This window comes from Fusarium odoratissimum, assembly GCF_000260195.1.
Source record: "Fusarium odoratissimum NRRL 54006 unplaced genomic scaffold supercont1.1, whole genome shotgun sequence".
In the NCBI taxonomy this organism is placed as follows: Eukaryota; Fungi; Ascomycota; class Sordariomycetes; order Hypocreales; family Nectriaceae; genus Fusarium; species Fusarium odoratissimum.
The window spans coordinates 1804741-1829102 of record NW_022158687.1 but is presented as its reverse complement, the minus strand read 5'-3'; the positions used below and the strand labels follow the sequence as shown (position 1 = coordinate 1829102).

The window sequence follows — 24362 nt, the reverse complement described above, 5'->3', positions numbered from 1 at the left end:
TACAGCTTGAACCCTGGCCAACAAGAAACAAACAGGGACACAGCAGAGCAACGGTTGTCAGCAGCAAGGAAAATAATTCTACTGGTGCTCACAGACGTCTGGAAGAGGTGTCAAGTTCTTTTTGACCCATTGAAAAAAAGTAAAACAGCCAATGCGGTGTAGTATTCTTCCAGGCTAATGATGAAATGCCCCGACATCGCCGTCCACTTTGGTGGCTTCGGCGGAATCAGCGGAGATATGTACCGCTTGTGCCGCCGCTACTCTGCGCTTTGGCGGTGATAGGGCCGCTGGCGGAGTTTTCTGAGTCATGCGAGGTTCCGAATTCCATTGACTGCCGAGTAGTGAGTCCGATGTAAGGTTGTGAATTATCAAATGTAGGTCCTCTTATTCTCAAGTCTACAGCAATAGTACTATATTGGCTATATTAAGCTGCTGATTAGTACATACTGTGTGTTGATATTAAGCATGAGGATAACAGAGGTGCATTTAGGCTTCATAAGAGCTAGGTGCGGGAACATGCACCGAGCCCACAGGATCCGCTGAGAACGCGATACTCCGATAGACACTGAACAACCCGATCGTCAAAAAAGGTATCGAGACTGGCAGAAAAATGCCGGAATCCCGAATCCGCCGCTGATAACGTCGTGCTTGACCCAACACGACAAAACATGCCATCTCATTAGTTTCTATCATATGGAACTATCATGGACTTACCCTATATCACTTGCTAACATGCTATTGGCCAATGTAACCGCTTCCTTATTCACACATACTACAAACTGACCTCAACAAGACTTAGCACCTACAAGAGTGAACATCGACAACAGAAGATGATTGAAGATTTGAGAATCAGGAAGGCGATGGAATCCTAGCCAATAACTAAGATTATTCGAACTGCATAACTATAAACTTAATATTACTTGATAGTGACAGAGTAACTATAGTGTTCCTCAAAAGTGCAAATCTATAAGTAGCGAACTCAGTTAATCGAGTACAAAATTATCACCAAAATGACAAAAAAGCGAGCAAATGATGACCCCATTGGCTATTCCGTTAAGCTGCAGATCTCCTACAAGTGTAATTCTCTGATTTGGGACACGACTGGTTTTTGGCATTTTCTTCCGTCCGACAACACGGCCCAGTTGAGATACTGAGCTATGATGTATCGAAATTCTCCCTGTATGATCTGTCACTCGTACCAAATAGGGAAACCCGCCTAATTAGACATTTACAACTGGGAGTGGCATAAGTATCTACTGAGCGAGAAAATATGTACTGGAAGCCCTCACAATAAGCTCATCAAGGACAGCTAATACATGACGGGTCTGCTTGGCCAATACCAATACCAACCAACCTCGACATAACTCAACTTCAAAGAGTGTTCCAAATGTTTCCTGAGTAACGCCGACACAGTTTTAATGCATCCAATAGTGAAGACATAGTCAAACTTAGGCGTGCACCAAGAACGTGAAACCAAGATCAGTATGCCCAATAAGTGGACAAGATGGATCAGACAAACTTTTTGATTCTATAATTTGGTTTCCGTGTCTATGCTTCGGAATCACACAAGCTTTGTTGAGGTGATATGAGAAGATCGAAGTCAAACTTATTCCAAGTTTCAGAGTCATATATAAGTAAGATGTTACTGCTTTGCTTTAGCAAACCGTCTGTTTCTTCTCTGGCTGCAAGGAATGAACCATATCCAGCCCATACAACACCCACGCGCTGACCAGAATGGCGATCAATCTCATTAGAGTGCTGACCTGGTTCCTGGTCGGAGCTGTCTTCGCTTCACCATTGGTGAAACGTAAAAAAACTGAGGGACTGAGCGAAAAGCTCAAAGGCACCGACTTCTCTCGCCTTGAGCCTATTGATCCTTATAGGGACGATCCTAGGTTTCCTCTTAAACCTAGTCTGTTTGCAGCTCCAGTGACCAGAAACAGCTCCCTTGTGGCTAGGCCCATCATAGGAAAGAGACCAGACACCGAAGAGAACGAGCCAAGGTATAGCCAGATTCGCCAGTCTGGCAACAAGACCGAACATGACTATAAGCCCCCAAAACCTGACGGCCACATGGATGTCTCGCTCGACAGGATGGAAGATCCTGAGGATGAGAAGGCTTTGATCGAGGCGCTTCTTAAAATTCTCAACGAGCCCCTGGAAGAAATTGAGAAAGAAAATCCCACCGGTCATACTCAAATTATCGAAAACCCCCGGATGGTGCCATACATGTGGCGTGACTCCGTCAAGCTACACACGGAAGAAGATAAAGACGAGGACAAGGAACACAAGGAGGATGACAGCGACTATGACAGCGACGACGAGGAAGATGTAAAGAAGAAGGATGAGAAGGTATTCAGAATGATTCAGAAGCGAGACGACGAGAAGGAGGAGAAGCCATATTTATGGCCAGAACACAACAGACCAAAGGCCTCCAAAGATGGAAAGTTCAAATACTTGTACTCCAGCGAGGGAAAGCAATATGCTGTTGCAACTCCCCAACATCTTGCCAACGAGGTCAGTGAATGTATACAATTATACAGCAACCATATTTATATACGTATACGATGCTAATATGCGAAGCCTACAGACTAATCGCCATGAGAAGGCCCAGCAAGAGAGGGAGCAGAAAGTGGACATTCTTCAACATGAGCTTCAGAAGGAAATGGACGCGAAACTACAGCAGGTGCATAGTATATTGAAGCACGAGAATGAGATGAAGTTCAATGCGTCAAAGCCCGAAAAGGACGAATGAATTGCTGGACTCTAGTTGTTCTAGTCAACTAACTATGGGTTGGGAGTTAGCACGGCGAACATACCCGTATTTTATTGATATGGGAGCTTGTTTGCGTTGATTTCTTTCTTAGTTCAGTTTCTCATATTCTCAACAGAATACAGGAGAGATTTTACCAAAACAGCCCGTCATGTCATTGAAAAGCCTGAACCCTTTCAAATGCACAGTGATAACCCTAACAAAGAAATTAGCTGAAAACAAAAAAAGGACATACACACAGACAAGGCCTCTCGCAGATTCACTCTATAGCATTTGTAATTACTCCCGAACAAAGGAGATGTTCATCTGACACCTGCCGACAAGATAAACTAGAGACAAGTATAATATAAGCCAATGCCTCCATCGTCACAAGATAACCAACAAAAGGAGTACTTAACATCTGCTCCCTACATTAACTTAAAAACACCATTGTTAACATGTGCCGGCAGATCTTCAGCTTCAAGTGTCATCACATGAAGTATATGCCAGTTCCTTGCCAAAAGATCAAGGACCGACAAAAGCAATTTCTTCGACCCATTCTGGACTGGCTGTGCCCAGTCAGGCTTTGCAAAAGCAAGATAGAAGGCCAACAACGTCCGGATCATCCCTGTGATACTTGCTTGGCCCGGTCATTTACCGCAACAGAACAACAGATCCGATCCTAAGCCACAGGCATTTATCAGCAGGTCTGGGAGACCATCTTGAACGAGCATTCAAGATGAATAAACCGCAGAGCCGATCTCTACGAAACACTAAGAAATGGCGACTCAAAAGGACAGCCCAGATATCTTGAACAACTGTCAGGCAACTCCGGTTGGAGACCGACCGGACACGTCCAAATCAACGACGCCTATATCCACCAAAACACTGCAAAGCTCACGGTCGACCAAACCTACAACGTAGTCGTGCAACGAATTGCCTACGCAGGGCTTGCCAGAACCCAGCACCACAAAGCTTAGACGAGGCCGGTGCCCCCAACAAGCTTCGACGTGCCCCCCCCTCCTCCTCGGAGCCTCCACAAGGCATATATGTTGATCGAGGCGGTCACGTTATTTTGCCTCTTACCCAACGGGGAGATGAACAAACTCACAAGCGTCTAGATCATGCTTGAGGATATCAGGTCCATGTTCACCATCCTGTTGAACGACCTAAGTCGATAGAGGTACAGCTTTGTTATGTTGATGACGAGGATGAGCTCTAAATTAAGCAACATACAGCAACCCTGCCTTCATCAGCAGACCAGTACAGACTGAAATGGCCTTGGGAATGGCATCGTGGAAAAGATCAGATAGCAATGTAACATTTGTTCCTGGATAAATATACTATCAATAATGCCTATTGATAAATGATACGAATTTATTGACGAATTTACTACATGCTTGATGTTAACTGTTATTTAATTGCAAATGAAACAACTCCATACACTCCATATGATGCTGAGACGGTTACCTGGACCGATTCACCCCCTGAACTTCTCCTTGTATTTTACGTGCCGATTTCATATGAGTCTCAGGACAGCCTAACGGTCGTGTAAGCAAACGAATCTGCTCTCAGGAACATCAAGTGCGCGAGTAAACAAAAGGGGTGAGATCACCAATGCCACCTTCGTCCCCGCGGCAGCAAAAAGAATACTGTCGTATTCCGTGCAATGAGGCCCAATGACGATAGATTGGGTGCTCGCTACTGATCATCGATTGATGGTATCTGAAATGCAAGTTGGCACACGTCAGAACGTGTTTTGTCTCGATGTTGAAGCTGGTTCTACAACACAGTACCCGGAGCATTGGTCGTCTGAAGGACCATCTTATATGCTCAAGATCAGGGAAGTAGATTAGGTTGAGATGATTGCTCTATTGGGTCTTGCCGTTCTTTGACTTGAACTTCTCAATCTCGACCTGGACTTTCTTGTTGACACGAGATCGGAGCTCTGGTCGGTATCCAAACTTGAAGAGTATCTCAAGCCACACAAACATAGGGGCAAGGAAGACGGCCTGGATGAGGTTGTCGAGCAAAGCAGGGGCACGCCCTTCATATTTACCATGACCAATAAACTGGAAGATCCAGCAGACAATATGGATAGCCAGAGCACCTTGGAAAGTTGTGTCAGGGTTTTGCTGATGGAGGTAGTTGCCAAGTGCTGCACCTCCCATGCAGAAAAGAGCCAGAAGGAAGCCCGCAAAGGGCTCTAAGAGCAGATAGAGCAAGGAATAAAGGCTGGCACCAATGACACCAAGGTTGAGGTCCAGATAAGGGGGAGTAATCCAAGATGGTGTAGGAATGAGAGTGCCGGTGTATGTAGCCTGGAGAAATGTTAGATGGAGTACTAGGTAGAAAGCAGATGCAGAGCAACGCAACATGCATAAGCCGGCGAGGACATAATGAGACGAACCATACAGAACCCCGATAAGAGGATGAGGGGAACGCAAACCATGTGGATGGCGACATTAACCGAGTTATGGTGGTAAGCACCATACTACCGCAGATTAGTATGATTCGACATATGATAAATAGCGTATCGAAATGTGACTTACAAAGGTGAGGTGCTGTTCAAGATCCAGAGACATGATGAGTAAGGGCCCCCTCGACAAAGACGATACGACAGTTGTAGCAGACTGAGGGTGAAAGAGTGAGGAGACAAAAAGCCTATCAAGCTGCTTTGAATTTGATAATTTGACGAGCGATCAACTCGACTTGACGTGGTCCGTGAGCTGGTCTATGCAGTTTGGCGATTTCTGAGGCTACAGTTGTGGATCTGAGTCCAAAAAGAAGAGATTCAGGGCGACCGAAGAATAGTATAGAGCCCTGAGGTATGGAAGTTTGCGGGGGTAAAGGATGCTTTCTTGTGATGGATGAATGATGAAGATGATTACAACTTGGGTAGGTGTACCTAAGTAGGTAAGGTAGTTAAGGTGATTGTGAGTTACCTCGAGGTATCACAGTCCGAGACGGGATGACGGGATGACCCCCTTCCCAGGTTCGTTTGATGCAGGAGGTGCGTCAAATCAGACGCGCTGTAAAGGCTTCAAAAGGCGGGATCCCGCAGTAATAAAGAATGAGTAGAAGAAAACAAGCCAAGAAATCGACGATTGCCAAAGGCCGAAGACAACGCAGGTATGGCACGGCAGGCACAGTACGGTAAAAAGAGAGTGAGTGGCTTTCTACAGTGATGAGTTGTTCGTTTTCATGTGCTTTCCATTTTTGCGAGCCTGTGTCCACTGGCTGCTACCACTTCTGATCCTTAACTCCCTAACCTTAGAAAGACCCGCTTGAATGCACCGCCGCAGCTGCTCGGGGTGGGTCACAAGTCCGTACAGTAACTTCCATTTTGGAGCTCCTTTCTTTCGTCCCTTGCCCCATGTACACTACCTATGCCTTTCCAGCATGCCGTGTGCTTGTCTCCTTTACTTGGATGATTACGCCTTCCATCAAACAGAAGCCAGTCAATGTCGGCAAGGAATATACGAAGTCTCATTGTATTGGTCAGAAACTCATCGCCCTTGCTTATTCCCCAGGTTTCAGAATTTTGGTGCCGATTAAAATCTGAAGAGGAGGACAAGGTTCTGAGAGGCTTCCATTCGCTTCCCTCGAATCGTACCACATCCCATCCGGGTCTTATTCTGGAAGAGTCCGGTTGCGAGAGGTAGAAGCCGAGGCCGAGACCTCCACTCAAGACCTCGTTTATGCCTTTCGGTGATGGTCATTCGGCCTGATGGGCCATAGTGTGCTGGCGTATTGCGTCTTTGGCAGGTAATCTTCCTTTTAAGTACCTACTCCGCCGGTCTGTTTTGAAGCTTTCATCAATGGAAACTCTCAGCCAGTTAAGTTGACGCTAGGTGTTTTGTGAGAGTATAGATGGGGGGCTAGTGATTTTTGTTCGAAGCAGCAACTACTTACTGCTATCTACACACGACTTAGCAAACTTTAAAATGCCTTTTCATACTCAAATTTCACATTGAGTACCTATCCGAAAATGATATTCTCTAGAATCCCATGTCGCTGAGGTTAAAGTATGATAAGGCAGCTATCGCTTAGACGCCACACCTGTGGCTGAGAGGCTCACGAACTCTGATTGGACAAGTCTTATAGGAACGCATGGGCCAGCTCAGCCTCGCCGATTTCATTGTCCAAACTTCCACCTCACTTGGCAGTCTTTCACCCAAGGAACAAACAACCTCCCTCTGCGCTCGCGTCAAGAAGGTCAGCAGTCATATTTGACTTGACACGTCAGGGGCTCTCTCTTAATATATTGTTTCCTCTCATCTCTCTTCAGCGAGCGATACGCAACTCGGCGCGTTTCATTTCTAAGCCCACGCCAAGCTGTCACTACGTCTCGTTCCTTTTCGTACGCGCTTTAGCCCGGCGCCCTCCCTCCATCGATCGCAGAACTCTACGAAGCGGTAGTTATTAGCTTAATCTCTCGCTTGACCGAATACACACCCGTTTTCGTGCTCTAGTCGGCCATCGAACGTATTGCAATATCGCAACTTTGCATCCAACCTAAACCGCCCATTCGCTTACCATCGATATCTTCGCTTCTCCCCGAAATCACTTTTCACCATGTTTTTTCTTTATAATTTGGAGCGCAAGGTCACCTTGCACCCTTCTTTCATGGGTCGCAACATGCACGACCTCGTGACCGCGAAGCTCTTGAAGGATGTTGAAGGCACATGCGCTGGCAGCTACTTCATCATTTCCATCATGGACGCTTTCGAAATTTCTGAAGGACGAATTCTCCCCGGTCTTGGTATGGCTGAATTTACTGTCGGATATCGCGCCGTAGTTTGGCGGCCATTCAAAGGCGAGACGGTAAGGCCTTCACTGCCGAGGATTAATGACCTAGGAGTCTGACTTCAGTCAGGTCGATGCAGTCGTACATTCTATAAACCCACAAGGCTTCTTCGCTCATGCAGGGCCTCTGCAGCTATTTGTTTCAGCCCATGTACGTCACCACATAGCTGTGATGTGATATTTTCTAACCATTACGATAGTTGATTCCTAGTGATGTGAAATATGACCCCAATGCGACGCCACCTCAGTTCACAAACAACGAGGACACCTCTATTGAGCCACAAACTCACGTTCGCGTCAAAATTATCGGTACTCGAACAGAGGTTGGAGAAATGTGGGCCATTGGTAGCATCAAGGAGGATTACTTGGGGTATGCTGACGCCTGGTCAATATATTTGCCTTTCTTTGCTAACGCTGATCTCAGATGCCTCCAAGCTTCTTAAGTTGAGCGCAGTACTCGACGGAGTCGGAACCAAGAAAACCGCAGCCCCTTAGAAGGATATAAACAATTATGCGATTCTACAACAGCAACCAGCCCTTAAATTACTGGATGCAGCAGCAAAAGCGACTCAAACAAAAATCTATCAACCACCACATTAGGGAGGAGAAAAATCCGCTGAATTGACGACAATAGAGCCCGCAGCAGATGAGTCGGATCCATGCTCAAGCCGAACAGTGGCTGTTCTGGGGCACGTACAATTATTGGTATAAAAAGGTGTCAAGATCACGTTGATCGCAAAATTGAACATAATGGATGCAGTTTGCTATAAGGAAAATGAATTCTTGTTTCTGTCAGATTTAGACAGCGAACAAAATAGACAATTACACGCAAGTTTGCAGTTTGCAAATAAGACAATAAAAGCACAGATACCCGATAACACTCCAAGTTATATGCGCCCTATGAGTGAAGCCATCCGCCCTACAACAATAAGTCTTCTTGACAGCCAATTACAAGCTGTATAGATAGGCATCGGCTTCCTGAAGCAGCTTGATCCCCCCACGAGACCCCGCAATCGAGAGCTCCCCGCTTAGGAGCTGGGGACTGGGGACGGGGACCTCCGGGGAAATGTCTGATATTTGTGGTATAAATTGGGTTCTCGGAGGATACTTCCCCGAGCATGTTGGCTTTCTGCACAATCTATGACCATTATACAAGGTAAAAACGAGACAATATGAGTAGAGTATGGACTTCAGCAACCCTCCGGTTACGACCGGCCTTGACGCCCAACACGTTACAGCCACGGGTGGTAACCAGAAACATGTCTGGATTGTCTGCCATGCAGGCATCTAATAGATTACGGACAGCTCTTCTGGAGGGAAAGAAGGCATTTGGTGCTTGGCAGATGCTTCCCGGTGCAAATGTGTCGCGAGTTTTAGCAAGGTCAGGAGTTGATTGGGTCTTGGTAGACTGCGAGCATGGGAACTTGGATGGTAAGAGTTGAACCTATACTGAGATGGTTGAATATAGGCCTAACATATCCAGATGGTGCAATGCACGATGCCGTCCCTGCAATTGCGGCTCTAGGGGTTTCGCCCATTGTGAGACTGCCTGATATGCAAGGATGGATGGTAAAGCGTGAGACTGCAGAGATATCCATGCTTGGGAACTCAGTGTTGACATTTCTCAGGTGCACTTGACAGTGGAGCTCACGGTGTAAGTTGCCATCTCTCTGAAGCCATGCCATGTTGCTGACTAGACAAAGATTGTTGTGCCTTTGCTGAGAACGCCTGAAGAAGCGAGACAACTTGTGCAATCTGCCAAGTTTCCGCCTCTAGGCCGTCGAGGTTTCGGGTCACCCATTGCTCCAGAGCGATTCCACCCTGAGCCAAGCTTCTCAGAGTATCTTCAGCAAGCAAATGATTCTCTCTTGACCATTGTTCAAATTGAGACCAAGGAGGCACTTGAATCTATCGACGAGATTGCTGCCGTGGATGGCATCGATGTGTTATTCATTGGACCGTTCGACCTTGGTATGTCTTCCATAAATTACTAAGTTGGCCCAAAGGAAAAGTATTGATTCACAACAGGAAACGCCCTCGGCCATCCCATTATCGAAGGAGTTATGGCCACGGAACTTAAAGACGCCATTGCCAAGATCCTTGCTGCGGGTCAGAAAGCAGGCAAGAAGACAGGCGTATATTGTACAGGGGGTGAGCAGGCAAAGATATACGCTGATCAGGGGTTTGACATGATGAATGTAGTAACCGATTATACGTCCTTGGGACTGGTAGCCAAAGAGCAGCTCAGCTTCGCTGATGGAAGCTTGGCACCAACCAGAGGAAAGGGGTATTGATGTGTGCCGCAATGAGAAATTAGTTTTCCTCTGCTTTGTCCATTTGAGCTTCGACTTGCTCGGCAGTGAATCTGTGCATCAATTTGATTGCTTTACCAACTTTGCTTGGCTCTTCTTCAGGCGCGGAGGCTTTACTGATGTGAATCTGTATTATATGGATGTTAACAAGAATTGAAGTGTCTTTAGGTAAGTATTTCTGCTGACCACCGGGACATCAAAGTCGTATATATCTCTCCACTGCTTGGACTCAGGCTTTGGGAGATCGACATTAACCTCTGTATAGTCAAAGGGTCTCTTATCCCAAACATCTGACAATACATGCTTAGCTTGGGTGCAGAGACCACAAGTTTCCCGAGTGAAGAACGTAATTCTTGTTGAAAAGAGAAGACGACGAGTAGCAAACATGGTGACGAGATTAGAGGAGCCCCGTGGAAGTAAGTGTCTCAATGGCTCGATATATGAAAGGAATGCCGTCTTGAAAATGGCCTGAGATTAGGTGAAACGCATGCAACCGTCTAATTGCACGAGCAAATCAGATGTGACCCCGCATCCAAATAGGAAAGCGGTGAGAATATAGCTCTGTTTCCAGCATCGTCATCGCCTCCACGGCAGAGCTTGAATTCTAGAAGCTCCCACCCCACCAAAGTCCGAGTCAAATATCCCTTTCTCTTCCTTCTAGACAATCACTAAACTATCAATTCTTCCTATAGAGTGCAGGCCTTATACTACTTGCGAAATGTCTCAAAAATGTGTCCATCAGGGTTGCGGGAAAGAGTTTACCGATCCAGATGAGAAGTGCGAGTACCACCCTGGTCCGCCCATTTTCCACGAGGGGCAGAAAGGTAGGTTGACCCGGCAGAGCAGATGCTGTTTTAACCTGCCATTGTGCATTGCATTGCATACTAACTAGCCGTGAAAAGGATGGAAATGCTGCAAGCCTCGTGTCTTGACCTTTGACGAGTTTATGGATATTCCGCCTTGTACGACTGGCACACACTCGACTACCGACAAGCCGCCTCAGCTTGAGGAGAAACCCCAGCAGGATGATGCTGCCCTCGCCCAGAAGATCGATGCTCTGAACGCCGCCACTCCGTCTCGCGCACCGATTCCAACTGCCCAGCACGCTCCTACTCCACCCCCACCTGCTCCCGAGTCGGAAGATGATGATCCCAGTCTTGAGATTGCGGACGGTGTTGGCTGTAAGAGAAGGGCATGCGGCGCAACATACAAGAAGGGTAGCTCAAGAGATGACGAGGAGTGTGTTCACCATCCAGGAGTACCAATCTTCCATGAGGGGAGCAAGGGATACTCCTGTTGCAAGAGGCGAGTATTGGAGTTTGATCAATTCATGAAGATTGAGGGGTGCAAGACGAAGAACAGACACTTGTTTGTCGGCAGTGGCAAGAAGGATGGCGCCAATAGTGAGGAGGTCGTTTCCAACGTCAGGTGAGTTCACGAAACAAAACCGCGGTCAAATGCTATGATTGTTCGTGCTAACAGTTACAGGCATGACTTTTACCAGACCCCAGTCAATGTTATTGCGTCCTTCTTCTTGAAGAAGATCGACAAAAGCACAGCCAAGATCGAGTTGGAGCCAAAGCAACTTAACCTGGACCTTACAACAACCGACTCGCCCCCCAAGCGCTATACAGCGGAAGTCCCCCTCTATGCGTCGATCGACCCAAAGAAGTCATCGTATAGAGTGCTCGGCACGAAGCTAGAATTCGTCCTCGCCAAATCTGACGGCACTTCATGGCCAGTGTTGCGAGGAGACGAGGCCCTGACAGGCGAGATCCTTCAGGTCGGCCGTGCTGGAAGGGCATGATGGGAGACGTAAGTTATGAGAATACATGAGAATGAGCATAATATGGAGTTTATGTGATCGATATGGCGTTGACGAGAATTTTAGATGAGACAAGACGTCGTGTCTCGCAGAGTTGCTGAGAATTAAGAATGGACTAGCGATAGCGAGGTAGAGACTATGGAGCATCGGCATGAACTGAGATTAACATCCGTAACAAGAACTTGCTACACAAGCGTTCTTTTGAGTCGATCTGAGATGATCTTTTCCTTTCCAACATGGTTACCAGCTTCGCTCGAATCTTTGTCCTTTTGTGTTGACTTCGTGAAGGGCCGCGCCACTCAAGTTTGCAAACAATCCACTGAGCAAGTGACCCAACAGCTGCTTGAAGTGACTGCTCCGTTACTTACGTTTAATACCGAGAAATCCTCCAGAAACCCTGCATTGTGGTGTTTCATCATGGGTCAGGAATGATAGGCGGTGGAACCAATATGGATGATAATGCTGACTAGTTTACTTTAGATTTGCCAGAACCAACAACCACATCACCTCACCTCTTCCCATTGTAACTTTAAAATATGTTCTGATTCCTAGTATTACGACCCTATTTGGGTTTCATTCCTATCTTTTTCTTCTCTAATAAGCGTTCGTTTGTCGTGGTAAACAATCATGTGGTATTCATTACTGGCTTGTCTTGTTAGTGCAGCTCATGCCTCAACGCTACAACCACGAGAGGATGCTGCACAAATAGCTCGGAATGTTTCGGGTTTCACGGTTTACGATGTTTTGAATTATACCAAAGTTGATTCTGACGATTCCTGGAAACTGCAAGTTCCTCTTCGCATACTCTGTGTCGGAGACTCTATAACAGAAGGTTGGGGAAGTGATGCAGATGGCGGCGATGGGAATGGTTATAGGCTTTCTCTCGCGAAACACCCGTCACGTAAGTTGCTTTTTGATTATTTGGTATGATATTAATTGATGGGTATACTGACATTGACTCAGGAGAAAAAGTTGTCTTTGCGGGTACAAGACACAAGGGTTCCATGGAGGACAGTTATTATGTGAGACCAGCCACTGAATGAAGATACTACGCTTATACGTATTTAGGCGGCCTGGTCTGGCAAGACAATTCAGTATATAAGCGATCACGTCACAGAGTCGTTGGAACAAAAACCTAATCTTGTCCTCCTTCACGCTGGAACGAATGACATGGATTTACGACCGTCGATCTCCAAAGAAGGAAACGACCCCAAAGATGCTGCAACTCGTCTCGGCGACCTCATTGACAAGATTGTTAGGTACTGCCCGGATGCAGTAATCCTCGTCGCGATACCTTTAGCATCCTGTGACACTGAGAAACCCAAGATGCCTATTTACAGGGCCCTGATCCCTGGACTTGTGCGACAGCGACGAAAGGATGGTGATCATGTTATTGCCGTGGATTTCAGCACCTTTGATCTGGGCGAGTTGAGAGACTGCTTGCATCCTACAAATGAAGGTTATAGTATCATGGGGGACTATTGGTATGACTTTATAACACAGGTGCCAAAGGGATGGATCAAGGAGCCTGTTGGTGATGACCCAAAGCGAGAAGAAAATGGGGTTGGAAGACGAGTCCTGCCAGACAAGATGTCTATTTTGGGTATTGCTTTGTGCTGGGGTGTGTACCGTATGTGTTGGGTATAGAAATTTGGTTTCCGTATAGACTTGAAATTCTAGACATAGATGACATGGATAGAGTTGCTAGATGATTGCAAACAGTTTGTGTTAGGCTGTCAAGACTTGGAATATTGAGGTTGACGAAGCCGAGAGCTTGACTTGCAACAAGTCAAAACATGTGAATAGACTGAACAATCAACATCACAATTGCATCAGAAGCCATCAGAAGAGCACATTCTTTGACCAAATTCCTGCTGAATCCAATACTTAAAGGCCGGTTTCGTACAAAATTGGGCTGAAAGAAAGATCCCACCCAACCTGGCGAATACAAATGCAGGGTCCCTGATAAGACGGGATTCTTGACCCGTGGCCGTGGAAATGAGAGGCATTGGATGATCGATAAGTTGAACGATCCCGTTCTCCCCCACATTAAATCAGCAAATTCCGATACGTAAACAGGCAACACAAGACGGCTTCTGACTGGTCGCTCTCGATTTAACCATCGTCACACCCTGCTGCCGCTCATCGCGCGTGCTTGGCGCCCAGATCTCAAATGCACTGTATCAACCCGCATTTAGTGACCTTTCACCACAGTTTAGTTGTTTTTAGCGGTCTTCTAGGCGTCCTTGGCGAACCTCTGGGGGGTTGGTTGTGCGGACTGATAAGAGAAGTCCATTTGAGTGATAGTGATATCGGACGGCAGCCGATAGATAACAGCCCTGCTGTGGTTTTCTCATGATGCCATGTATCTCTTATCAAAGACGTCTCAGGCACACAAACAAGCTTAACCTGATGGCTGTGCTGCCCGTCCGGCCGATGACGGGATGGGTGCTATAAGTTGTCGCCATGCCCTGGAGCCACGCTGACGCCTGAACGGCTGTCTTTTATGTCAGACTCGACGTTATAAACTTAGCTCTACTCAACTGTCGACTCAAACTCTCTGAACGCATCATAGACTCCTGTCTTCTTATCAGTAACCATGTCTGCTGAAGTCTCTCATGGTCGCGGCGGCGCAGGCAACTTCAAGCCTGACGATACCGAGTATGTCGACGGCGAGGTTGTTCGAACTGGCGTTGTTGGAAGCCACGGTGATGGCGCGTACAGTTCTGGTCGTGGAGGTAAGTCATTACTAGCATAATGCCCTTTGCGCAATGTTCTGTCATTGCATTTACACAATACATTATCAACTGTCACACAACTCAGACAAGTCGCTAATATAACTCCATCAGGTGCTGGCAACATCGCTGACATAGGCACACCCACCACCGAGCGCAAGGATGTGGACATCATTCCCGAGACTGCTGTCCGACCAAGCCAAGACGGCCGAGACTACCATACCGGTCGTGGAGGCGCTGGTAACGCGCAGACCGCAGGTTCTGAGAAGGAGTCCGAGGAGCACGAGAAGCCTGTGGTCAAGACTCCTGTTGGTCTTGCTGACAAGCTCAAGTCCAAGATCTTTGGCCACAAGAAGTAGGCTCCTGTTCGATTGTCCGTGACAAGTCTCGAATTGCGACTTGACCTTGAGGAGGCGGGATTTATCGTTCTCAGGTTGCGTTATCGTTGATATTGGTTATTGTGGAAATACCCCTGATGCCATACTGTTCTTCTGAATAATTTGATTTCTATCGTGTCGCTTGCTTTATCGCGCAATGCGCGAGCATGTGGGATAAAACCTGACAACCCAGTGTAGACGGGTGGTTGGTGACATTGACCCCCAGCTTTCTGATATTTCTGTGTCTGACCTGCATTCCTTGCTCCAAATAAAGATCTGACAGCTGCTGGCAACTGTGTTGTTGGAGATTGCGTTAACTCACTGAGAAGTAAGCAGAAAAGAACATGCAAAAATGTACCATATAGCGTATGCATGTGCTAAAATTTCCTCCAAGTTGGGCTGCCATGACGTTATTCCACTGATCAAGGATCATCCCTCATAGTCTTCCATACCCCATGCTCCACTTCCCCTCATTTCTGGCTTCTTTAATGGACATTTTGGTAATGAAATGAGTCGACAAGCTCAGAGATCCCTCGGACAGCGGAGTGCCCGTGTCTCCGCTAAAGAGCAGGACGGGCTGAAAAGAGAAACATGATAATCCAGGATTGGCTCTGACCTGTGGACTCTTGAGTCCCAAGCCCGAAGCTAAACCAATTTGGCATCGAACGAACCCATCTCTGATCTAAGAGAAACTGGAAGTCTGCAAGCACCTTGTTAGTGCTAGAATGGTCCTTAAAAGACCCTGATAAGAGCCCGAATAGCCCATGGATCGTCACAGATAGCCTTGATTAAGCCGGCTTGCAGCGATCCTGTCCAAGAGAGACCCAAACATGGCGAATAAGCATCGTGATACCCCGTTGTGATTATGGTCTGGTTAGTCCTCTTTCGCATGGGAGGGGCGCATAAGTTGATGGGATGAACAAGATGTGACGGTAATGGCCGCGGCCCTTGGCTTCTGGGTGCCAGCCATGTTTAAGAGTACGACGATGCGCATTTCACTAATAATTGTGAGCCTTTTCTTGTTACTCTGTTCTCTGCTCATTGCTGTATAATCAATCCAACAACCGTGACTGTCGGCGTCCACGTATCCATTGTCTTTCAACGCTTGCTGGCAGAGTACATGGCGCACTTCACGACTTATCGAGAGCAGAAGCCTCTCTTTACTAATCCAAAACCGTCTTCAATCTCGTGAGGAAAAGTGTCTGGTGTTGAATGCGCCTGGGGGGACTCAAGCTCACCAGTCTCGGCCTTGTGACGACAATCACGTGCACCCAGTGAGATCACGAGTGCGACATAGCTACCTGTAGCCATGGCGCCAAACCTTCAACCTCTTCCTCAGCGTCCGCGCCTCCAAGACCATAGACCGTGGTCCGGACTCTCTAATATTTCGAAACGATCCTTTAGATCTTGCGCAACTTCTGCTTTCGAGGCCGACGACGAGCGATCCTCTAGCGACGGCGATATGAGCCCTCGCAATAGCCAAGCTGACATGCGACGGCCAATCGTGCCGCGTCACTCTGGCCATGATGCTCGCCCGACGAGTCGAAAGGAGCTTCTAGGGTGGTACGCCTATGCATTTGCGGCTGAGACGTATGTGATTTGCGGAATTGGTAGGTTATTAATAGTGAAGCAATATCTCTGGGCTACCTACCCGAAGATCGTCAAGACCCATTACTGATACGCATGCTCCAGCTTCCTTTATTCCCATCCTTCTAGAAACTCTCGCCAGAGAGAACGGTGTGCTACTCTCTGACCGAAAAACACCATGCGGGTCTAGCGACAGTAAGAAAGAGGGGGATGGGCAATGCATTGTCTGGGTGTTTGGAGTAGAGATCAACACTGCAAGCTTCGCCATGTACACATTTTCAGTGAGCGTCTTGATTCAAGCACTGCTCGTTGTCAGCATCAGTTGCGCTGCTGACCATGGAAACTACCGCAAGAAGCTTCTTCTCAGCTTCGCCTGGATTGGGAGCTTCGCCGTTATGTCTTACATCTTCATTACGAAAGACAACTACATTCTCGGCGCCCTCTTGACCATCATCTCCAACACATCCTTTGGCGCATCCTTTGTATTACTGAACTCTTTTCTTCCGCTACTTGTGCGATATCATCCCGATGTTATCGAGGTTAACGTTGCTGATACTCCAGATCTTGCCAATTCTGAATTCGAGTCACGTCCTTTGGATGACTCAGCAGGCGAGCTCGAGGCGTCTAGAGTTACAACAACCTCACCTCTGTTACAACCTCAAGACGGCGAGCGACTGAAACCAACAGCAAGCCACGCGGAAATCACTTCCAAGGAACTGCAGCTGTCAACGCGAATCTCAGCCATCGGAATTGGTACCGGCTATATTGCCGCGCTCTTCTTGCAATGCGTTTGTATTGGTGTTCTCATCGCCATGCATAACACCACATGGGGCCAACGAGTCGTATTATTCATGGTCGGACTTTGGTGGACCATCTTCACTATTCCCGCCGCCATGTGGTTGCGGCCCCGCCCCGGGCCTCCGCTGGCTGATGACGGTCGCAAAGGCATCATGGCAGGGCTTGCGTACATATTGTACTCATGGAAGAGCTTATTCAAAACCGTTCAACAGGCTAGACGCCTCCTTGACATCGTTTTGTTCCTTGCCGGATGGTTTCTCTTGTCCGATGCGATCGCAACCACGTCATCTACCGCGATTCTATTCGCCAAAACCCAACTCCACATGAAGCCGTGGGCACTTGGTATGATAAATGTCATTTCAACTCTGGCAGGGGTATTCGGCGCCTTCGGATGGTCGTGGATCTCACGGCTCTTTAACCTCCAAGCCCATCAAACCATTCTTGTCTGCATTGGTTTGTTTGAGTTAATCCCCCTTTACGGCTTGCTGGGTTACCTTCCTTTTGTTAAAGAATGGGGCGTGTTTGGCCTCCAACAACCATGGGAGATGTATCCACTGGCGGCTGTATATGGAGTCGTGCTCGGAGGTTTGAGTGGTTACTGCCGCTCTCTGTACGGTGAGCTTATTCCACCCGGATCCGAGGCAGCGTTCTACGCCTTGTACGCTATAACGGACAAGGGATCCAGTGTCTTTGGCCCGACGATCGTCGGTGCTATCATTGATAGAACTGGCACGATTCGCCCGGCTTTCTGGTTTTTAGCAGCATTAGTTGGCTTTCCTGCGCCATTGATCTGGTTCATCAACGTCGAGCGCGGTAGAAGAGAAGGCGTGAAGCTCGCCGAGTCAATGGCAGGATCTTCTGTGGAGGAAGCAGACGATGATGAACATGAGCCTGAGCGTCGTGGAATGCTGGCCGACTATCAGAGAGAGCAGGAAGATGGTGTTGTCGATGAACACGCAAGACCCTAGCTCAGATGGCTGTTGATTCTTGGATGGGTAAGGTAGCATAGCGGCGGCGTTTACTTAGATGATTGGTGATATCATAATTTGGGTACGATTTATAAGTGCTAGACAACGAACTAAATTCAGCATCATCAATACCTTAAGTTAATCAATATACCACAGTATTTTCCTTTTTGATTAGAGTTGGGGCGCTCTTATGTACATATCTACATAGAGATGAATAACGCGTGAGCTTTATAAACTATTGGATCGGAGTTTCTAGAAGCAGACTTCCCTGCACGGATTTCCGGGGCCTAAGTTTACGCTCAATGTAACGCAAACGCGCCTGCAGTTTTTTCTCTATCCCCTCACTCTTGCTTTCCACCTTGAAACAAACAGACTCCAGTTAACAAACAACCTTGACTCTTCAAAACCTTACACTTGCGCCTCACCCAATCACTTACCCTTTATCAAAGCTATCATCGATTTTCATCTCCGGAATACGTTCCGAAAACCTAACTGAATCGCGCCAAGACTCCTTCATCCTGCGCCTCTTATAAGCTACTAAGCCAAGGCTTGTCCAGACGCGTTGGCTAACGCTGGGCGCTAGTCGCTCTTCCGTAGGACTGAACTCCGTCCATCAGCTTAGGTGTTTAGGTGGCCCCAGTGCCAGCTCGATCACGTGACACTAGTCTTTTGGGCTTTTGGCTCAGTTCTTAGTTCTTCCGCAGATTGCGACGTTGCTCTCCCAGACAAATCGAGTCTCTTTCGTTGCGCACAGGACATCATCGCAAGCCGCGGCTTGTTGCTCAAAGGCAGCTTGGGCTCGGCTCAGCACAGATCGCGACATCGAAAAAACCAGATAAATCAATCCTCCTTCTATTTTTATATAACCTTTTCTCCCATTTCCGCGTCGCTTCTTCGCGCGCCTTGTCGTTCCTCTGCAAACCCCTCCTTCTCTCCACTCCCGACGCGGTCATACCCAACCGCATCAAACCGCCACAATGAGCAATCGCAAGAGATCGCGATCCGTCGGGGAGGAGAATCGCGCTGAGTGCCCTTTCACGATTACTTACGCGACTGGCCCTGCGGCTACTCAGGCGGACCGTCAAAAAAACAAGAAGCGGAAGCGCGATGGCCAAGATGACGATAAACGGGTCCAGATTCAAATCTCCCCTTTCTCCCCAACGGGCAACTTCAAAACGCACGAGAACATGGACTTGTACTACACTGTCGAACCAGGAAAACGATGGCAAGATATGACGCGCTACAATAGCTTCGTCCGTAAGTATCCGATGAAATCTCGGCGCCGTCCGTTGTACGGGCTTATGGCTAACTCTTGGCAGTCAACAGTGTCAAGTATTACAGTGAAGGCTTTGTCAATGTTGCCAACGAGGTAACAATTGAACAACAAAAAGCTCAAGGTGATGGCAAGGGTATTTACAAGAAGAGCAATAATGACTGGGTCGCGCGTATCCTCGAGATCCGTGCTTCCGATGAGCACCACGTCTATGCACGCGTTTATTGGATGTACTGGCCGGACGAACTCCCGTATGGAACACTCGACGGCAAAAAGACTGTTCAAGGCCGCCAGCCGTACCATGGCAACAATGAGTTGATCGCTTCTAATCATAGTATGTTCTAGAATACTGACCGATACCATGCTGCAATGCGACTAACCCTTTTTCTAGTGGACATTATCAATGTTGTTAGTGTTACAGGACCCGTTACCGTCAACCAATGGATAGAGTCAGATGACGAGGAGATCCAAGACGCGCTTTATTGGCGTCAAGCGTACGACTGCCGCAACATGCAACTTTCGGTATGTCTCTCGATACCTCATTTGGTTTCCGAAAGTACTGATGACCGTTTAGTCCGTTGAGCTCATGTGCAAATGTCAAACTCCTGCGAACCCTGACAAGACCCTGATTGGGTGCACGAGCCCGAGTTGCGGGAAGTGGATGCATCACGAATGCATGGCTCACGAAATTCTCCTGCAAGTCTACGAGCGACTAGGAACAGATAAGCCCCATCGAACCGAGGGATCGGCCGTCAAGGAAGAGAAGCCCGAGGAGGCGACGCGCCCTCTATCGCCCACTGACGCTGGGGAGAAAGAGACACAACCTACGATCGATGTCCGCTCCGGCGAAACGAGCGATAACGTCCACGTCAAAAAGACTGCTCGCGAAACACCTCGCGAAACAGAAACCCCTACACCTGGGCCAACGCCGTCCCGGTCTATCACCACCGCATCAGCCAAAGGATCGGCCAAGAAAGGTCGCAAGAAGAAGGCTGCAGACTCCAAGCCATACCTGGGACTTTTCGAGGCCACACTCAAGATGCAAGACGGCCCCACAGCGTGGGAGATTCGTGACCTGCGCGAGAACGTAACGGGTGGTGACAAGACCTGGACCGAGAAAGCTCATTGTCTGCTGTGTGGTTCCAGCATTGACTAAGTATTCAATATCATGACCACGTAGCTACCCCGAGTCTGCTCCGGTAAGCAGGCTCCTTGAGTCTACAAGGTGCAACTCAACATTGCTTAGGGGGGCCATACGGTGCCCTAACATGTTACTGATGACTTGTGGACAACATGGATGGCCCGACCCAGCTGTAAACTCGATACGGCTCATCGGGATGGTCAATGGTTAAGGTTTCTTTTGTGAAAATTTCGAGGTGACTTTCTTGGCGATTCGCCCACTGGTGGACATCACGGGCGCGGCGTTGGAGGCGAATATGGCTATGCTGTGAGATTGGAAGATGGGCTGGTTGGTCTTGGAACTTGCGAGCGGTGAGGAAGATGCGTTTGTTTTGCTATTATCTATGAGGTTCAATTAAATGCCACGCAAAAGAGCAGAGGTAGTATAGTCTCCTGGGCCGGATGGGTAAGGGGAGAGCATGGAAACCTACAGACTGAGAGGGAAACTCGGGAAGTAGGTCGATTAGCTTATATTGGTGCCGAGTTGGGTAGTGGTTAGGGTGCTAGTGGCTACCTGCCTCTGGGCTGTGCTATAGTGTTATTTTGTTTTGCTAGGCATCATCAAGGGGTTGTTGTTTCTTGAGAGGGTTTTTGTCTCCATTAATTGACTTTCTTTCCTTTAACTTGCGGCTTCAGTCTTAAATCCCCGATGCTATCTTATGACACCCTGGTGAACCCTTTTACCATTGAAGAGTGTTAGTAGTTTTAAGTGATGGGCATTATTACTTGAACTGGTGGGATGCTTTCGGTATGTGTCCAGTTTCCTGTCGATTGTCAGCCTACCTTGATTAATCTTTTGCAATAAATCTTACCTTTAAACTCGTAGCGGTCTGCAATGCTTCTCAGCTGGGAATAACTATAGGGTCTAATCTTCCATGAGCTTACCTACTACCTCCACTTACATGGACTTGCAGTACGTACTCCACACGGAGCTCCATGACCCCGCTACTCCATAACGTCGCAGAGCTTCACCTCGACTTAAGGACCGCCTGAACCACTAGTCGTCTCCAGTACCTAAACAACAACAACAACAACCTTTCAATCTTACACAGTCTCTCAATTACCACAGTCAAAGCTCTCGAAAGTCCATAATCATGGCTGTCGATCCCTTTGACTCCGCTCTGTAAGCACTTTAACCCTCCCGCGCAATGACGTCCCCCCCGTATCGCTGACCGTTCAACCCACAGAGACCTTCTCCGCCGTCTCAACCCTAAGCAGACGACAGACCACCTCAACGCCATCATCTCCATCGCTCCAGATCTGACCGAAGACCTTCTGTCATCCGTCGATCAGCCCCTAACCGTGCGCCGCTGCAAGCAGACCGGCCGAGACTACCTGCTCTGCGACTACAACCGCGATGGAGACAGCTACCGCTCACCGTGGTCAAACCAGTTCGACCCTCCTCTGGATGAAGCTGGCTCAGGTGGTGTAGGTGCTGGTGGTAACGAAGGCGCTGGCGAGGGTGCGATACCGAGCGAGCGTGTTCGCAAGATGGAGGTCAAGGCGAACGAGGCCTTCGATGTCTATCGCGATTTATACTATGAAGGTGGTGTGAGCAGTGTTTACTTCTGGAACCTTGATGATGGCTTCGCAGGAGTCGTGCTTCTCAAGAAGTGTATGAAGTTCCCCTGACAACACTGTGTTCGAACCGTGAACGCTGACTAGATATCCCCTTTTAGCTTCCCCCCAAGGCGGCAATTCCGAAGGTGTATGGGACTCCATCCATGTCTTCGAGGCAATTGAGCGAGGAAGAAGCACACACTATAAGCTCACATCGACAGTGATCCTGACCCTGTCTACTGCTGGTGGCAACCTAGGCGAGATGGACCTTAGCGGCAACATGACACGCCAGGTTGAGCAGGATCTCCCTGTTGACAACGATGACAGCCACATTGCCAATGTGGGACGATTGGTTGAGGATATGGAACTCAAGATGCGCAATCTCCTGCAGGAGGTGTACTTTGGCAAAGCCAAGGACGTGGTGGGCGATCTCAGGAGCATTGGAAGCTTGAGTGAGGGGGCACGGGATCGCGAGGCTCAGCGTGAACTCATCGGAAGCATGAGAAGATGATATGTGCCCCAACCAATTCACTCGATATTTTGAAGAGCAAGACCTTTGATAGACTGTCTCGAGATGCATGTACTACACCGTGGTGGCATCCTGTGCGAGTATTGACCTTTGATTGCACTAGGAGCGAGACTTGATAGATGCGCCGATTGATTGATATACTCATTTGCTTTCATCCAGCTTTTGCATTGAAGGACTCGTGGCCATGACCAGGAGATAGAACATGATCCTTGGGCAGTGTCTACAAACCCTATCATGACGAAAGAAATTACAGAAACATGCTTATTGGACTTTGAATATTTCAATACGATATGATAGCGTTAGCTCTAGTTTCATGTATAATTACATGAGTGCTCGATCGTAATCGAGCAGCTGGAAAGCCTCTTAACCGGCCCGCTTTCCCGTAACCCACAGGCTTTTATCCTAGATGACAAGATATCGACACATTCCAAGCAAGGCAGCCAGCTTTGGCTCAACCTACTTGTATAGGCTAGCACGATTAATTGATACGAGCCTGACCCTGGACGTCGATCAAGTTCTTTCTCCCAAGCCAATGGGCTTGCTGGCCCGCCATGAACTCATGGACACCGACTGAGGATAAAGTCAACCGCGTGGGATGTCCGAATAGTAGAGGACTTCTTACCATGTGGACTCTCAGGCTCAGGAGGACTACAGCTTGCGAATATCTTTGCCCATATCAGTTCGCGGCTTTCTTCGAGGTGGTCTTTAGCCCGTGATGCTCTGTTAGACGACAAATAGTGGCTTATCATAGTTGCAGCATACGAGCATCATGGTGCGCTAGGGACATGGATTCAGGACCTTCTGAGTCAGGTAGATGACACGTTCTGCACTGCCGTAGAAATGCATTGACAGGCTGCGTGGCTAGCAGAAGCCCTGCCGCAGCTTTTCACTGAGCCTGGTACCCGATGCATTCTAAATATCCAAGAGATGAAGGATGATCCACCCTTGACTCGAGATGGGCGTGAGTTTGAGGCCTGGCTGAAGATGGGGAACGTGGTTGCATGATGCAGTAGTCACTTTTATGTCAGATATGATAGACGGTAGTCTCAGAGACAGTGAAACCTTGGCAAGGAACTGAAGAAGACGATCAAGGAGACATGGACAGGGCACTCGAAATCGTGGAATGAGTTTTGGCGATTGTATGAAAGTCGGCGGAGGGGGCGGTAAATCGAAGCCATGTTTAACGGTGATCTGAGAGCGACAAGGATCACGATACTCTCGATTTCTCTTCTTTCCCACGTACTCCATGGCCGCAATAAGGTCTGTGTTGTGCATCTGACATGCAGGCAAAAGCTACGGATCTTGGGGCCCTGGTGCTCTATGCTAGCGCTCGGACTGGGCTCTTGGTGTTGTTGGCTCTATTTGTTTATTAGGCGTTAGCGTTGACGAGGCTATATGTAGAAGCCGTCTTGTAGTGCTGGAGTGTGGAGGAAAAGATGATGGGACGAGGGTCTATTGATTGTGTGATAGGCCAGAGAGGAAGACGGAAGATGATAGCTCCTGATCATGATAGTGTTAAGGTAGAGTTAAGATTGTTGATCACTGGATATTGTTTTCCATGTTCATTGTGAGGCTGATCCTACGACGGAGTAAGGTGCATACTTACCTACCAGTAAGGTACTTACATGAGATCGGTACCCTGCTGTACCTGCCAAGGC

The 24362-nt window shown here is 48.1% G+C and overlaps 12 protein-coding genes across 15 annotated transcripts; 9 read left to right on the top strand and 3 right to left on the bottom strand.

Moving 5' to 3' along the window:
- The first annotated feature begins 1659 nt into the window (after nt 1–1659).
- FOIG_00644 (uncharacterized protein) lies at nt 1660–2916 on the top strand. Its single transcript, XM_031196941.1, has 2 exons — nt 1660–2517; nt 2584–2916. Exons 1-2 carry the CDS (start codon nt 1735–1737, stop codon nt 2593–2595), a joined length of 795 nt encoding a protein of 264 aa, XP_031072708.1. The 5' UTR covers nt 1660–1734; the 3' UTR covers nt 2596–2916.
- Nucleotides 2917–4048: 1132 nt separating this feature from the next.
- On the bottom strand, nt 4049–6026 carry FOIG_00643 (uncharacterized protein). 2 transcript variants are annotated; one of them, XM_031196939.1, is made up of 3 exons: nt 5305–6026; nt 5163–5246; nt 4049–5073 (listed from the first exon to the last, which is right to left on the bottom strand). In XM_031196939.1, the coding sequence occupies exons 1-3, from the start codon at nt 5335–5337 to the stop codon at nt 4624–4626; spliced, it is 567 nt and encodes a 188-aa protein (XP_031072706.1). In that variant the 5' UTR covers nt 5338–6026; the 3' UTR covers nt 4049–4623. The 2 variants fall into 2 exon arrangements, with proteins under 2 accessions (XP_031072706.1, XP_031072707.1); XM_031196940.1 differs by having other exon boundaries at nt 4079–5246; nt 5305–5974.
- On the top strand, nt 6019–8449 carry FOIG_00642 (DNA-directed RNA polymerase II subunit RPB7). The gene is made up of 4 exons (XM_031196938.1): nt 6019–7579; nt 7632–7712; nt 7762–7931; nt 7986–8449. Exons 1-4 carry the CDS (start codon nt 7331–7333, stop codon nt 8002–8004), a joined length of 519 nt encoding a protein of 172 aa, XP_031072705.1. The 5' UTR covers nt 6019–7330; the 3' UTR covers nt 8005–8449.
- Nucleotides 8450–8605: 156 nt separating this feature from the next.
- Nucleotides 8606–10049, top strand: FOIG_00641 (2,4-dihydroxyhept-2-ene-1,7-dioic acid aldolase). 2 transcript variants are annotated; one of them, XM_031196936.1, is made up of 5 exons: nt 8606–8992; nt 9045–9137; nt 9190–9215; nt 9265–9532; nt 9590–10049. In XM_031196936.1, exons 1-5 carry the CDS (start codon nt 8734–8736, stop codon nt 9853–9855), a joined length of 912 nt encoding a protein of 303 aa, XP_031072703.1. In that variant the 5' UTR covers nt 8606–8733; the 3' UTR covers nt 9856–10049. The 2 variants fall into 2 exon arrangements, with proteins under 2 accessions (XP_031072703.1, XP_031072704.1); XM_031196937.1 differs by having other exon boundaries at nt 9265–10049.
- On the bottom strand, nt 8611–10347 carry FOIG_00640 (uncharacterized protein). The gene is made up of 2 exons (XM_031196935.1): nt 10060–10347; nt 8611–10000 (listed from the first exon to the last, which is right to left on the bottom strand). The coding sequence occupies exons 1-2, from the start codon at nt 10258–10260 to the stop codon at nt 9875–9877; spliced, it is 327 nt and encodes a 108-aa protein (XP_031072702.1). The 5' UTR covers nt 10261–10347; the 3' UTR covers nt 8611–9874.
- Nucleotides 10348–10469: 122 nt separating this feature from the next.
- On the top strand, nt 10470–12017 carry FOIG_00639 (uncharacterized protein). 2 transcript variants are annotated; one of them, XM_031196933.1, is made up of 3 exons: nt 10470–10697; nt 10776–11301; nt 11362–12017. In XM_031196933.1, the coding sequence occupies exons 1-3, from the start codon at nt 10592–10594 to the stop codon at nt 11678–11680; spliced, it is 951 nt and encodes a 316-aa protein (XP_031072700.1). In that variant the 5' UTR covers nt 10470–10591; the 3' UTR covers nt 11681–12017. The 2 variants fall into 2 exon arrangements, with proteins under 2 accessions (XP_031072700.1, XP_031072701.1); XM_031196934.1 differs by having other exon boundaries at nt 10470–11301.
- Nucleotides 12018–12190: 173 nt separating this feature from the next.
- Nucleotides 12191–13536, top strand: FOIG_00638 (uncharacterized protein). The gene is made up of 3 exons (XM_031196932.1): nt 12191–12599; nt 12662–12720; nt 12767–13536. The coding sequence occupies exons 1-3, from the start codon at nt 12326–12328 to the stop codon at nt 13343–13345; spliced, it is 912 nt and encodes a 303-aa protein (XP_031072699.1). The 5' UTR covers nt 12191–12325; the 3' UTR covers nt 13346–13536.
- On the bottom strand, nt 12300–15497 carry FOIG_00636 (uncharacterized protein). The gene is made up of 2 exons (XM_031196930.1): nt 12437–15497; nt 12300–12340 (listed from the first exon to the last, which is right to left on the bottom strand). Exon 1 carries the CDS (start codon nt 15182–15184, stop codon nt 14873–14875), a length of 312 nt encoding a protein of 103 aa, XP_031072697.1. The 5' UTR covers nt 15185–15497; the 3' UTR covers nt 12300–12340; nt 12437–14872.
- On the top strand, nt 13810–15481 carry FOIG_00637 (uncharacterized protein). Its single transcript, XM_031196931.1, has 2 exons — nt 13810–14436; nt 14548–15481. Exons 1-2 carry the CDS (start codon nt 14298–14300, stop codon nt 14790–14792), a joined length of 384 nt encoding a protein of 127 aa, XP_031072698.1. The 5' UTR covers nt 13810–14297; the 3' UTR covers nt 14793–15481.
- Nucleotides 15498–15577: 80 nt separating the features above from the next.
- Nucleotides 15578–18373, top strand: FOIG_00635 (autophagy-like protein 22). The gene is made up of 2 exons (XM_031196929.1): nt 15578–16420; nt 16503–18373. Exons 1-2 carry the CDS (start codon nt 16120–16122, stop codon nt 18161–18163), a joined length of 1962 nt encoding a protein of 653 aa, XP_031072696.1. The 5' UTR covers nt 15578–16119; the 3' UTR covers nt 18164–18373.
- Nucleotides 18374–18521: 148 nt separating this feature from the next.
- FOIG_00634 (uncharacterized protein) lies at nt 18522–21238 on the top strand. Its single transcript, XM_031196928.1, has 4 exons — nt 18522–19420; nt 19483–19770; nt 19828–19958; nt 20011–21238. The coding sequence occupies exons 1-4, from the start codon at nt 19141–19143 to the stop codon at nt 20590–20592; spliced, it is 1281 nt and encodes a 426-aa protein (XP_031072695.1). The 5' UTR covers nt 18522–19140; the 3' UTR covers nt 20593–21238.
- A 251-nt stretch (nt 21239–21489) lies between these two features.
- On the top strand, nt 21490–23107 carry FOIG_00633 (F-actin-capping protein subunit beta). Its single transcript, XM_031196927.1, has 3 exons — nt 21490–21738; nt 21803–22230; nt 22295–23107. The coding sequence occupies exons 1-3, from the start codon at nt 21710–21712 to the stop codon at nt 22684–22686; spliced, it is 849 nt and encodes a 282-aa protein (XP_031072694.1). The 5' UTR covers nt 21490–21709; the 3' UTR covers nt 22687–23107.
- The last annotated feature ends 1255 nt before the right edge of the window (nt 23108–24362 follow it).